This window comes from Dermochelys coriacea, chromosome 7, assembly GCF_009764565.3.
Source record: "Dermochelys coriacea isolate rDerCor1 chromosome 7, rDerCor1.pri.v4, whole genome shotgun sequence".
NCBI classification, from domain to species: domain Eukaryota; kingdom Metazoa; phylum Chordata; order Testudines; family Dermochelyidae; genus Dermochelys; species Dermochelys coriacea.
Genome location: NC_050074.1, coordinates 45,395,274 through 45,410,162, shown reverse-complemented (window position 1 = coordinate 45,410,162; position 14,889 = coordinate 45,395,274). Strand labels below are relative to the sequence as shown.

At 42.4% G+C, this 14,889-nt stretch overlaps 1 protein-coding gene across 4 annotated transcripts in view; it reads right to left on the bottom strand.

The window, feature by feature from the left end:
* MAPKAPK3 (MAPK activated protein kinase 3) overlaps positions 1 to 14,889 on the bottom strand; it is a 75,446-nt gene that overhangs the window by 11,253 nt on the left and 49,304 nt on the right. For all 4 annotated transcript variants that reach the window (XM_043518506.1, XM_038411217.2, XM_038411219.2 and 1 more), the window contains exons 3-5: positions 8,987 to 9,126; positions 7,996 to 8,060; positions 5,536 to 5,615 (exon numbers count right to left, since the gene is read on the bottom strand). In XM_043518506.1, coding sequence (XP_043374441.1) covers positions 5,536 to 5,615; positions 7,996 to 8,060; positions 8,987 to 9,126 — 285 coding nt within the window. The remainder of the gene's footprint in view (positions 1 to 5,535; positions 5,616 to 7,995; positions 8,061 to 8,986; positions 9,127 to 14,889) is intronic.

Here is a 14,889-nt window from a genome sequence, read left to right as displayed (position 1 = left end):
AAAGCATTTGGTCAGCTCTTGAGAAAGGAATGTGCAAGTTAAGTGCCCAATCAAGAAAACACTTAACTGACAATGGATCTTGGAAGATTCCAATCCACATAAGAAGTCTTCCTGGAGACATTCAAGATAGCATGTAGGCAAGCGCTGCTGCCTGTAAAAACTGAGTCATCCATGGACATGTGACTTGCCCATGTGACTCCAAAACTCCATCTTGGAGCTGGATTTTGCATAGGAGAGAGGAGTGGGTTTCCACCTACAAGAGAAAGTCTATTTAAGCCCCTGGGAGACCCCTCCATTTTGTCTTCAGCTGGTTCAAGAGATAGCCTTTCCACCCCAAAGGATACCTGAAAGAGAGTGGAACAAAGAACAGTAACCACAGGAGTGTGAGTGATTGCTGGACCCAGACCAGAAGGAGGCTAGTCTGTAAAAGAAGATTATTGGAACATCTCTGAAGGTGAGATTTCATGTGTAATCACTTTCTTACTGTATTAGGTTCAGACTTGCGTGTTTTATTTTATTTTTCTTGATAATTCCCTTTGTTCTGTCTGTTATTACTTGGAACCACTTAAATCCTAATTTTTGTATTTAATAAAATCACTTTTTACTTATTAATTAGCCCAGAGTATGTATTAATACCTCAGAGGGCAAACAGCTGTGCATATCTCTCTATCAGTGTTATAGAGGGAGAACAATTTATGAGTTTATACTGTATAAGCTTTATACAGGGTAAACGGATTTATTTGGGGTTTGGACCCCATTGGGAGCTGGATACCTGAGTGTTGGAGACAGGAACACTTCTTAAGCTGTTTTCAGTTAAGCCTGCAGCATTTGCGGGAAGTGGTTCAGACCTGGGTCTGGGTTTGTAGCAGGCTAGTGTGTCTGGCTCAAATCAGGCAGCATTCTGAAGTCCCAAGCTGGCAGAGGGGAAAACAGGCTTAGGGGTAGTCCCAGCATATCAGCTGGCAGTTCCCAAGGGGTTTTCTGTGATCACAATTCTATAACAGACTTTAAAGTAGCCATACTACAACAACAAAAACAGACTTCAAAGAGAAACTGCAGAACTAAAATTCATTTGTCTGGCTCACTACAAAAGCAACTTTCTCCCCCTTGGTATTGACACCTCCTCATCAATTATTGGGAGTGGAACACATCCAACCTGACTGAATTAGCCCTGTCAGCACTAGTTCTCCACTTGTAAGGTAACTCCCTTCTCTTCATGTGTCAGTATAATAATGCCTGCTTCTGTAATTTTCATTCCATGCATCTGAAGAAGTGGGTTTTTACCCACGAAAGCTTATGCCCAAATAAATGTGTTAGTCTTTAAGGTGCCACCGGACTCCTCATTGTTTTTGTGGATACAGACTAACACGGCTACCCCTCTGATACCTGAGTTCTGTACACAGATATGCCCTCTTACACACTGGGGTTATTAGGATGGAAGAAACATGTTTTGAGGAAGGACTTGAGGGAGGAAGGAATTGAGGGATAGCTAACCAGTTTGTACTATTTCTGCATTAGCCTGCTGTGCATTGGCACGTGTTGTGTAGCCAGCCAGCATCTAGTTCTCATGTTTATGTTTGGCATTGGCACAAACTCAGTCATGCCAAAGTACATGGAATTTAGTCCCTTAACTTGTAAATCATCCTCCAAGTCCCTCTTTAAAACACACTCCTTCCATGAGCCCTATAAACCCTAGTCCTCCTCTCAACTAAATGTGAACAGAAATACATGCTAGAAAACACACACATAAATAAGTTGTGGAATGAGAATAGGATAGGTACTAACCCCCACCACTAAATCACTTGTTCTTTGTTACATCCCATCCCTCATATGTACACTGAGTATTTAGATTGTAAGCTCTTTGGGGGCATGTGTCTTGTCTTTATTTTGTCTGTAAAGTGCTTAGCAAACTACAAATACTATGTAAATACAGTAATTTAATAGCAAAAGCCTGCCAAATCTCCCCCACTAAAGAGGCTGGCAAATATTACCTAGTACCTTAATTCAGTTCTGCATGGTAGTGTTGAATGAGCTCTTCCTACTCCTCCTGATTCTGAACTCGGCAATAACATTACGAATATTTGAAAAGTTGAATTTACATCTGGACTACCTCAGAGCTGAGTTTGCAAGAGCTGTAAGCAGTGCCACTGCCATAACTATAAAACACATCCTACATATAAAGTGGGCTTGCATAGAAATGGTACAAGTGTGTCAAACGTCTATTTCAGGACAGGCTGTATGTCCTCTGCTGAATGGGACTGAGGCATTTCATTGATGCTGAGGAACACTAAATAGCCAGGAGTATAGTTCTACATGGCCTTATGGAGAGGATGGCTGAGTGCACCAACACCTGTTTTGCAAGTGTGTATACTCTATGCAAGCCAGGCATTCTTTCTTCTCTGGAATAGCCTGAGGTTCTTACCACTATTCTAAATCAGGGTCTGAAATCCAGACCTGCTTTCTGGAATGATTCTCTTCAGTATTGTGCCACAAATAATTACCAGGTACTAGCAATACATGATGCTCAAGCACAGCCAGACCTTCCAACATCATCCTCATTTTCATTAGCAATTTTAAAACATTCTTGAAGAGAGACAGACAACTTAAGAAATATTCAGACAGGAGTGCAAAAAAATTTTTTTACCTGCTGTTGTTACAACACCTCAGATTGCCAATGAAAAGTGGTTAGATTTTAAAAAAATCATAGAATCATAGTAATGTAGGACTGGAAGGGACCTTGAGAGGTCATCTAGTCCAGCCCCCACACCCTGAAGCAGAACCAAGCCTGACAGGTGTTTCTCTTACCTGTTCTCCTATACCTCCAGTGACAGGGATTCCACAACCTCCCTTGGTAACCCATCCCACTACTCAACTTCCTTATAGATAGAAAACTTTTCCTAATATCTAACCTAAATCTCCCTTACTGAAGATTAAGCCCATTATTTCTTGGCCTACCTTCAGTGGACATAAAGAACTATTGATCACTGTCCTTTTTATAACATTCCTTAACATATATGAAGATTTATCAGGTTCCCCTCAGTTTTCTTTTCTCAGGACAAAACATACCCAGTTATTTTAATATTTCCTCATAGGTTAGTATTTTAGACCTTTTAAAATTTTTGTTGCTCTCCTCTAGATTCTCTCCAATTTGTCTACATCTTTCCTAAAGTGTGTTGCCCAAAAGTGGATACAATATTCAGCTGGAGCGTCACCTGTGCTGAATAGAACAGGACAATCTACTCCCTTGTCTTACATATAACAATCCTGTTAATACAACCCAGAATTATATTAGCCTTTTTTTATAATTACATCATATTGATGACTCATATTCAATTTGTGATCCACTATAAGCACCAGATATTTTTCATCTGTACTGTGTCTAGCAGTTGTTCCTCATTTTGTAGTTGCACATTTGATTTTTCTTTCCTAAGTTTAGTACTTTGTAGTACTTTGTCTGAAATCAATAAGACGAAATTCAATACAAGGCCAATTCTCAAATCTGTCAAGGTAATTTTGAATTCTAATCCTGTCCTCCAAAGTGCTTGCAACCCCTCCCAGTTTGGTATCAGCTGTAAATTTTATAAGCATACTCTCCACTCTGTTTTCCAAGTCATTAATGAAAATGTTGAACAGTACCAGACCCAGGACTGACCCCTAATACCCTCCCAGTTTGACAGCGAACCATTGATAACTCAATAGCTCTTTGAGTACGACCTTTCAACAAGCTGTGCACCCACTTTATAGTGTGGGCCACATTTTCCTAGTTTGCTTATGAGAATGTCATGTGGGAATGTGTTAAAAGCCTTACTAAAATCAAGATATATCACATCTACTGCTTTCCCCTGTCTCCTAGGTCAGTAACCCTGTCAAAGAAGGAAATTAGGTTGGCTTGGCATGATTTGTTCTTCACAAATCTATATTTGCTGCTATTTAGCACCTTATTATTCTCTAGTTGCTTCTAAACTGATTGTTCACTAATTTATTCCGGTATCTTTCCAGGTATCAAAGTTAAGCTGACTGGTTATAATTCCCCAGCTCCTCTTGTTCCCCTTTTTAAAGATTTTCCCTTCTCCAGTCCTCTGAGAACTCATGGGGGACAGGTGAGGTCCCAAAGGTAATTGCTAACAGTTCTCAGAATGCTTCAGCGAGTTCCTTAAGTACCTCAGGGTGCATTTAATCAGGCCCTGCCAATCTGAATACATCTTAAATATCTAAATATTCTTTAACCTATTTTTTTCCTATTCTGGCTTGTGTTCCTTCCCCTTGTTGTTAATATTGTGTTAAGCATCTGGTTACATTGAAACCTTTTTTAGTGACGACTAAAACAAAACAAAACACCCCAATCTTCTTCATTTCTTCCATCATTAGCTCTCTTTTCCCACTAAGTAGTGTACCTATGCTTTCCTTCATCTTTTTCTTGCTCCTACTATATTTATAAAACCTCGTCTTACTCTCTTTTATATTCTTTGTTTGATGTAACTCATTTTGTACCTTAGCCTTTCTGATTTTGTCCCTACAGATTTGCACTGTTCTTTTGTATTCATCCTTAGCAATTTGTCCATGTTTCCCTGTAGCATTCCGTTTTGATCTTCAGGTCATTAAAGCAGCCATACTGATTTCTTGCTGGTCCTACTGTCTCTTCTTCGCAACAGGATAGTTTACATGTTGTGCCTTTAATATTGTCACTGAGAAATTGCCAGCTCTTCTGAATTCTTTTTTCCTTAGATTTTCTTCCCTTGAGACCTTACCTACTAGTTCTGAGTTTTCTGAATCTGCTTTTTCAAAGCCCATTGTCCTTATTCCGCTGTTCTCGTTCCTTCCTTTCCTTAGAATCATGAAATCGGTCATTTCATGATCAGTTTCACCCAAGTTGCCTTCCTCCTTCAGATTTGCAACCAATACCTCCCTGTTAGGATCAAGTCTAATATTAATTTCTCTTCCGCCTCCCCGTTTTGTTTATTTTGTGTGGAACTGGTTTCATACTTTCCTCTACACAGGCAGTTTTCTCCTTTTTTTGTGGTCTTTTGAAAACATAAAATAGGAAAATATGATTCTGAAACTACAAAAACTGACAAGGGGACTTCAGGTGCGGGTGCAGTATCTGAAACAATTTAATATATTTTTTAAATTAACTAGACTTCAAGTTGAATGTCTCTTTAATACCAGTTATGACTACCTAGATCTTTCTGTGTTGCATATGTAACTGAAAACCATTGGCCTTGATGTGGGTAGGTATTCAGACCCTGAACTGATTGGGTATGAACAGATCCTCCCCGCATTGGCGTGAAACAGGAACACTTTGGCCACCTTACTGCAGGGGTGCTGGAACAATTTGTACAGAGGGGCTGCTGAGAGCCATTGAACGAAACTGTAAATCCTGTATAAAAAGGAAACCACTTCAAGCCAGGGGGTGTGGCAGCACCCCTACTTCCAGCACCTATGCTGTACTGTATTCGTAAATGTTATATAGATCACCACCATCCACTTGTTTTTAGTTTAACTTTTCTCCCCTGCATAGGCACATTCAGGCCTCACCTTGACATCTCTATGGGCAATGTTCATTGCATGCAGATACTGGATGGCTGTTCCGATGTCTCTCATTATCTCAGAGGCCTCTATAAATATAATTTTAGAGAAAGGTCATATTAACATTCCCACCGTAGCTCAGAGACGTGCTTGGGAATGTTTCTGAGTTACATCCAGCTTGTCTGTATACAGGGCTAGCGTCAGTGCAGAAAAACCTAAAATTAGCCTCAACAGCTGTGTTTTTGTTTTGAAGGCAATCATACCCCACAATCCCCCGGCAGCTCAGCCATTCTCATGAGCAGGCACAGTAACTTAAATAGGTGAGACTCCTGCTCAGTGTGTACTTGTAAATTAATGCTTTGCTGTGCTCATCAGAACAGAGTACTAAGGGCATAGCAGAGCATGGAGCAATGTGCAAGATCATGAAGAAAGTGCCCCTGGATATATTTTTGGGTTGCCCAGCAGAGAAGCTTAACTAACAGTGCACACCTACTTCTGCAGGGGCTAAAAATTCTTTTAGCATCAGATCAACATCATAATATAATAATAGCATGGTAGGTTACATTTTTGGTCCTCAGCAGCCTTAACAGTGTCTCCTCATATAAAAATTAAAGTGAATTAGCCATTTCATGCTGCACCGCCTATCCTAGTATATTTTTTCACCACTTTATTTTTATGTCTAATTTCTGCACTTGATACATACTCCAGCAGGAAATTCTAGTGGCCAGTGAGCTGACTGTCCCCCCAGCAACAGATTTTGTGAAGTGGAGCCTGGAAGAGTTCATCAACTTGCGGCAGCCAGAAGAGCTTTATGTGGGAGGTCATTTCAGAGAAAGAGGGTTGTGGCCACCCCCAGTTCTGTGTGCTGAACAGCTATTCTAGAGCAAGTGCTGGTTTTGGCTTCAACCCCCTAAGGTACTTCACCTGCAGTCTCTCTCTCATTTTCTCTGTTCCCACTGTTATGGGTCAACACTATCTTAAATTCACAAGACTACATAAATATCTATATTATTCAACATTGTCTGAATTAACAGAGGTCAGAGTTAATATCTTTAACTTGGCTGTTCGTTTTCTGCACAGGTAGGAGCATAAATAAAGTGATGCTCTCAGCTTCAGAGGCTGGGAGGGGAAAGCCAAGATTATTTTACTGTAACCAGGCAAACCTAGTTTATATAGACCCATCTGGGTATAAAGCAAGTCTCCTGCTTTGGCTGGAATATCCAGGTCTGGACTGATAGAAATGTCTTGCTTGAGGGCACAAACTGTGCCTTGTCAGGCAGAAACATCAAAGGGGGGAAAAATGCATCCCATTTGGAAGCTGTGAGGTTAAAACCTTGCATACCCTTCTCCTTTACTACCTAGGCCCTGAGCACTGTGAAGCTAACTGCTAGGTGGGTGGAGAGTGGGATCTTGGGAGGTCTCTCAAAGAAGGAGGGATATTAATTTCTCACACCTGTTGCGCAAGTGGAGTATTTTTCTCTTGTAGTCCCCCAAAGGTTTGTGAATGGGTATCTGGGAGAAAACACTCTAGGTATATAATGCATAAAAGTCGTGTTGTTATCAGGGTAGAATCACCTACAGTCACAGCACCATTCTTTCCCTCTGGAGTCTTGTATCTGACAGAACTACACAGTACACTCCTTAGAACTGCATCCAGTTCATGTGCTCCACATGAATCACTCATGCCTCTTGAGAGATTCATCATAGACTAGAGATTAGCATAGGAAACTGGGAATCAGAAAACCTGGCGTCTATACCAGCCTTGCACAATGGTCATGATAATTTACAACCCAGGTATAAATTCCACTCACCTACCCATTTCGTGAGGACAATAATGAAACAACTCTAATAATATTTTACTCTTCAATAAAAGTAAGCCACTTCTCCAGCAGTGAGTGGGCAAGTAGAATTTTGCAGTCATGTGCATTTATGGTACTGTCCAAATAATAACTAATAATAATAATTAATAAACAACAACAAACCTGTTGTGTTCCAGGCCCTCTTACTGATTCACTGTGGGACCTTAAACAAGTCATGTTGCCTTTCTGTACTAAGTGTTTGTTATAGCCATTTATTCACAACACAGCTGAACACAACTGATGCTACTCAAGGGAGGGACTGCATGTCAGGATGGGGGTATGCTGGCAGAGCTGTGTGAGGACCAGGAATTAGAACATCAGGGGCTGCTGCAGTTTAGTACTGAAGTGTATAAGCAGATGTATGTCAGGAAGTTTTTGTCTAGCTTTCCACATTATGCCTAAATCTAGCCAATTCTGGTAGCTTCTCATTTTCTTGAGCTGTGACATTAAATTTTTTTAAATATAAAAAAATAGAAATTTAAAACAACAGGAAACAAAACTGAACCCAGTAAAGTTCCTGCAGAAACTACGCAAACATTTTCCGTTTATTTTGAGTAGGGAGGGAGGGTGAAGGAAATAAAACCTCACAGACTTTCTCATGACATTCTACCTTTCTCCGTGAAAGCTTGATCTCCTCTCTCCTGGATCCTACTGAACAGCTCCCCTCCCTCCATGCTGAAACAGAGAACACATACAAAACAAAATCAGGGGAATGAGCCAAAGAAAATCTCCATCAGAGTGTGCATCATCTTGTGTGCATGGACTTGCAGCAACTATGGTTTTATGTAATCTAGGTAACCTGCCTGCCTGTCTCTGAGACTTGAACTTGCTAAATAATCTGTTCCTGATAGGTCCAGTGAAGATTGCTGTCCTGCTCTACCATTAAATTAAAAAACAAACAACAACAACAACAAAACAGAAGTTTTGAGGCCTGTGAATTAATATGTAGTGAGGCATTTCCCAGAAAACAGAATCACTGACATTGGCAACATGCCACTCATCTCTGCTGGGAGACCAGAAATGACAGGTCAGATGCTGGTTCAGAAGGCGGATAGCAATTCTTGTGGTCTTACTGCACTGCAAAAAAGTTCTTTAAGATTTGGGGATGAGAAAAACAAACGAAGCAAGCAAATAAGGAACTGTTAAGAGATATTAAACTTCCCTCCCCCCCAGAGGAAGTCACCATTGCAACAGTGGCACCAAGAGGGTAGAGGACAGTGGGAAGATTTAGGTATAGTTATAGCCTGAGGGGAGCCAAATGACCTTATAAGGACAGTCAGCCCCCACGAGAATGTATTGAGGAAAGTGACAGATGCATGTTTGAATATATGTATTAAATACACCCATGTTTCCATAAAGATACTTTTTTCTGAGTGCAAAGGAAGGTTAGTTTCATGATTAGTTTTCTTGTTCCTCCCACAGAGCGGCTGTTTGGAGCAGCTGCAGGTTTCCCCATAAATCCTATAAAGAGAGAGATGCACTAGGCTACTGCATGGCAAGGCTGTGCAGCCAGGACTGCTCCCAGCTCTTACATCCAGCGGTCACATTCCCTCTACTCTCCGGAATGTGGATCAGGTGGAAGGGACTTCCCTGGTTCGTACCATTCCATGATGATGAGGAGGCATCTTTTCCCCTGATGTATGTTCTCATATACATCCAGAATGTGGACAATATGGGGACACCCTGACGCCCTCCAGTGATGATCCACCTCCTGTCGTGCTTTCGGACTGTCATACAGGAGCTGTAAGGAGACAGGAGAGAGCAATGCTATCAGTCCAAGCCAGGTGTTCTCAAACTATGCGGCAGGCCTCCCAAGGGAGACATGGGAATGTGTCATGGCAGGTGTGAACTGTGTGCTCCCCTCTCTCCCCCACCCTGCTTTAAGAGCTCTGTCAGCCCCAGGCGTACACACCCTGGATGTGGGGATGAACAGGACAGCCATAGCTCCTGGGCTCTCCTCCCAGCCCCACAATCCCTCACCCATAACACTGGGAACAGAGAAAATGCGGTGGGGCTCCGGTTGGCAGCAGCAGCACACAAGTAAGGGTGGCAATGGGGTGCTAAGTCCGCTGTGAAAAGTGATATTGACAAATGTCACTTTTGACATTGCCTCCCTTACTTCTGTGCTGCTACTGGTGTGGTGCTGCCTTCAGAGCTGGGTGGCAGTATATGTACTTGTGGGAGAGGGGCGCAAACGACTACAGACAAAAAGAAGGGGGGGCCCGATCAAGTAAATATGAGAACCATTGGTCTAAGCTATTCTGCTTAAATCTAGTACCTAGGGTTCAAACAGCAGCTGCACTCAAGACTGTGGCAGGAATCCTCTTTGGCTGTCCTCTCAGCCCATAGGATGCTAGCTCATCCTGAGATGTTTTATGCTATCAGGACCGACAAGCTTCCTAGACTAGTGGGAAGGCTATAAAGGGCTATTGTTCCTTGGAGAAGAAAGGGTCTGTGGCTGCAAGGAGGAGGGGCACCATTGGGATTCCTAGATGGAGGCAGTCCTACCCTACCCACTCCTTGCTAGGAACGTTCCCTTCCTCACTGGCTTGTGTGCGATCCTAACTCTGCCACACACATAGAGAAGCGACTCTGCTCAGAGCAGCAGCTGTGAGAAGGGACTTCTTGGCATGAGCCCAGAAGAGGCACCATGCAGAGAGGCTAGTCAGCCAGTGAAGTAGGACAGGTGGGGAAAGAATGTGATGCTGTTCACAGGCTGGAGGGAGTGGGGGCAACAGAGGGGCAGGAAGTAGTTTCGTGTAGCTGGCAGGGTAAGCGATCCAGGTCTGCTGAGGGAGCTGGAGCAGCATTGACTTGTTTCCTGTCCCTCACCTTAAGAAAAACAGACACAGCCTTAGGGATAAAGAAAAGGAGTACTTGTGGCACCTTAGAGACTAACAAATTTAGTAGAGCATAAGCTTTCGTGAGCTACAGCTCACTTCATCGGATGCATTTGGTGGAAAAAACAGAAGGGAGATACATATTTTTTTCCACCAAATGCATCCGATGAAGTGAGCTGTAGCTCACGAAAGCTTATGCTCTACTAAATTTGTTAGTCTCTAAGGTGCCACAAGTACTCCTTTTCTTTTTGTGAATACAGACTAACACGGCTGCTATTCTGAAACCTATCCTTAGGGATCTAAGGGTTAAAGCATTAGCATCTAATAGCAGTGAGAGGCTAGCACTGCTCTTGGGCTTCTCATAATAGAAACAATTGGTAGCGTGAATGAAGGAGGAGGCCACAGCTGTCCAGATGATTTTGAAGGTTAGCCTCCTCCCCAATCCAGCCACCATAGAGCCTGGAAAATACAAGGTGCACTACAGAGCCCTAAAATGTAGTGAGATTTTAAAAGTGTGGAGTGACTGTGTATACAGTCCTCCATTTGTGAGTATGCTCCTTGAGTATTAACAAACCTATAATGTTCCCAGGGCTGGCTAGATACTCAAGCTTCTTCTCTATTATATGCGGTGACATATAATATTATAACCCCCTCAGAAGGTAAATTAGGTTAGAGATTAGCTTTCCTGACCACAGGGAGCTCTGCACAATAAGAAATATATTCCCTCCCTCCCCAAAAATATTCTGAGAAGCTTTCTGATATTACTATTCTTATTATTCATCTGCCAGAAAACACCATGACTGAAAATGAACTGTGCGAGCCAGATCCAATGCCCAGTGTTCTGCATGAAACACAACTGTATACTGCAGGCAGGAGACCTGAGTTATATTCCAGACTCTTCTACTGACCTGTGGCGTGACGTGGGGCAAGTCACTTCACTTGGGCTTGTCTACACTGGGGCATCCAGGAAAACGTATCTAAATTAATTAAAGGTGCGTTTGAAGTAGATTAGTGAAACTCCCGCATTAAAGTGCTGTGTGAACACCCTTGTTCAGAACTGAAGTGGCTTTAATTCTGTTTACCTTAATTCACTTCCAAAGTGAATTAAGATAAACTGAATTAAGACCACTTTAATTATGAATAACAGCATCCACACAGGGATTTAATGCAGTTTGATTAATCCCCTTCAAATTCATACCTTTAGTTAATTCAGATTAACTTTACTGGATAGCCCCATATAGACAAACCTTCAGTTTTGACTCCTCTTCCACTCCTTCCCCCTGTTTTGTCTATTTAGACATTGTAAACTCTGTAGGGCAAGGATTGTCTCATACAGTGCATCAGTACAGTGATTAGCATAATGGGGTCTTGATATTGGTTGATGCCTTTCAGTGCTAATGTAATATTAGCATTAACAGGACTGGAGAAATAATGAAACTGGCTCTTCACACACTACTTTCAAATGCACAAAGTAAAAAAAGGAAAAAGAAAATAATTTTTTCTAATTTCTTTCAGTCACTGGGGCCTTAGAAGTTAAGTATAGCAATAGGAGGTGAAATATTTTCAGAAAAATTGGCAACATCATTATCATTGGCTTTATGAGGCGACAGCGTACCTCATGTCTCATTCATTTATTATATTAGATCAAAACGGAACTGAAGACACTTGTTGAGAACAAGTATCGATATGTATTCTGTCATTAATACACTAGGCACTTAGAGAAAGAAGCATGCTCTAAAGGTTGGAGCAAGGAACTGATAGCAGCAGTTCTGGTTTCTTTTCCAGGCGCTGATACTGACTCTCCATGTGACACTGGGCCAGCCATTTACCCTCTGTGCTTCAGTTCTCCCTTCTGTAAAATGGGGGCAGCAATACAAAACTACTTCACGGGGCCTTGTTATGCATAAATCAATTAAATATTTGTGAAGTACTTTGAGATCCTTAGCCATCGCCCCTTTCTCCATGGCAGCAGCCCCTGTTCTGGATGCAGGGAGGAGGGAGACATCGGATCTGGCACAGCTCTGCTCAGACCCCTGCTTTCTCCTTAGCTCGGCCCCACTCTGTCTGACCCCGGCAATTCCAGCTCACATGGAGAACAGGACCTCCCTGGCCTCCTGACTCCCTGATTAGCCTGCCTGCCCTGTCATTCAGGCTGACCTGGAGCATTGGCCTCTCCCCATTGTTCCTGGGGACTGTCAGTCTCAGCATCATGATTCCCCATCGACCCTTCCCCTTTGAGTACTGGGAGCTAGCAACTAAAACACCCCCACTGAATGTTAGTAAGGGGGCAACAGTCCCCTTACACACAAATGAAAACACTTATGTCCTGCATATAGTGAGACTGATGATATTGCTAAATAGCTGACTACCTTCAAAAGGCTGTGTGTAATTCATGAAATCCCTGATAAGAGAGTCCCTACCCTGATTGCGAAATTAACTTGCAAAGCTCGAAATGTATTCAATGGAATGCCTATTGAAGATGCTTTAGTTTAGACTATTGTAAATTTAAAGATACTGTTTTGTGAAGTTTTCAGATTACCCCTGAAACATACAGAGTTAAATGTAGGAATCTTAAGAGGGATATTGGTATGAGTAATGGGGAATATGTAAACAAAATGAAAGATTTGTTGGGAAAATGGGTGAGGGGTAGAGAGGTGGCAAGTTTTGAGGGAATGTTGGATCTTGTTGCTGAAGAGCATTTCCTAAGCATATGTAAGGCTAAGGTAAAGCAGTATCTATGGGTCAAAGATCTAAAGTCTGTGGATGAGATGGCTTTTTTAGCTGATGCCTTCGAACAGAATCCAGCCTCTATTGAAGGCAGGCCACAGAAAGAGGGGTTTAGAACTGGTGGGAAGGGAGGATCCCATTTTGCCCCTGGGAAGAGGCCTGGGAGCCTAAACATTCTCTTATCCAAAAACATTCCTCTACTGGTAACTCCTATCCCAAATCTGTAAAAGTAGAAGAGCCCAAAAGGTGCCATCAGTGTAATTCCACTGATCACATGAGGAATAGCTGCCCTGTGCTAGGAGGAAGCGGGCAACCAATAGCTCATGTTAGTTCTGCTGTCCTCAACACAGAAGCCCCCCAACCAATTGAAACCTATCATATTGGTTCTGTGAGGTCAGCCTCTGCAGAACCAGATATGGAGCATGTTAAGGCTATCCAAATTGATAACAGGGAATACTTGGGGCAGAGGGATACAGGGGCCCAGATCTCTCTGGTTAAGCAGAGTGTGGTCCCAAAGGCCAGTATGTTGCCTGGCCAAATGGCAGAGATTGTGGGGATGGGCAAAAGCAGATTCCTCATACCACTAGCTAAAAATCCATGTGGTTTGGGAAGGTTTGGAAAGTGTTTTGACTGTGGGGGTGATGGATCACTTCCTATTCGACCTGCTCCTTGGTAATGATTTTTTCTGTGTAGCTCAGGTTAAAGTATTTGCCTGCAGCAGGCGGGAGTGTTATACTGGGACCTCCGAGGGAAAGGGTAAGGTTTCAGGAACTGCTGAGAGAATGGGAGAGAGTCTCCTTGATTCTTCTGCAGCTGGGGGAAGTCACATGCTTCCAGGTGGGAGGATGGTTGAGACCAACTCCTACACTGCAGCTGGCAGCAGCACCATATCAGGAAGGGATGGGGGTGTAATGCCTGCCAGGAAAGAACTGTAAACTCAGGAATAGTACCAAATGATTGGAGAATTGCTAATATAGTTCCTATTTTTAAGAAAGGAAAAAAAAGTGATCCAGGTAACTACAGGCCAGTTAGTTTGACATCTGTAGTATGCAAGGTCCTGGAAAAAATTTTGAAGGAGAAATTAGTTAAGGACATTGAAGTCAATGGTAAATGGGACAAAATACAACATGGTTTTACAAAAGGTAGATCGTGCCAAACCAACCTAATCTCCTTTTTTGAAAAAGTAACAGATTTTTTAGATAAAGGAAATGCAGTGGATCTAATTTACCTAGATTTCAGTAAGGCATTTGATACCGTGCCACATGGGGAATTATTAGTTAAATTGGAGAAGATGGGGATCAATATGAACATCAGAAGGTGGATAAGGAATTGGTTAAAGGGAGACTGCAACGGGTCCTACTGAAAGGCGAACTGTCAGGTTGGAGGGAGGTTACCAGTGGAGTTCCTCAGGGATCGGTTTTGGGACCAATCTTATTTAATCTTTTTGTTACTGACCTTGGCACAAAAAGTGGGAGTGTGCTAATAAAGTTTGCAGATGATACAAAGCTGGGAGGTATTGCCAATTCGGAGAAGGATCGGGATATTATACAGGAGGATCTGGATGACCTTGTAAACTGGAGTAATAGTAATAGGATGAAATTTAATAGTGAGAAGTGTAAGGTTATGCATTTAGGGATTAATAACAAGAATTTTAGTTATAAATTGGGGATGCATCAATTAGAAGTAACGGAAGAGAAGGACCTTGGAGTATTGGTTGATCATAGGATGACTATGAGCTGCCAATGTGATATGGCTGTGAAAAAAGCTAATGCGGTTTTGGGATGCATCAGGAGAGGCATTTCCAGTAGGGATAAGGAGGTTTTAGTACCGTTATACAAGGCACTGGTGAGACCTCACCTAGAATACTGTGTGCAGTTCTGGTCTCCCATGTTTAAAAAGGATGAATTCAAACTGGAGCAGGTACAGAGAAGGGCTAC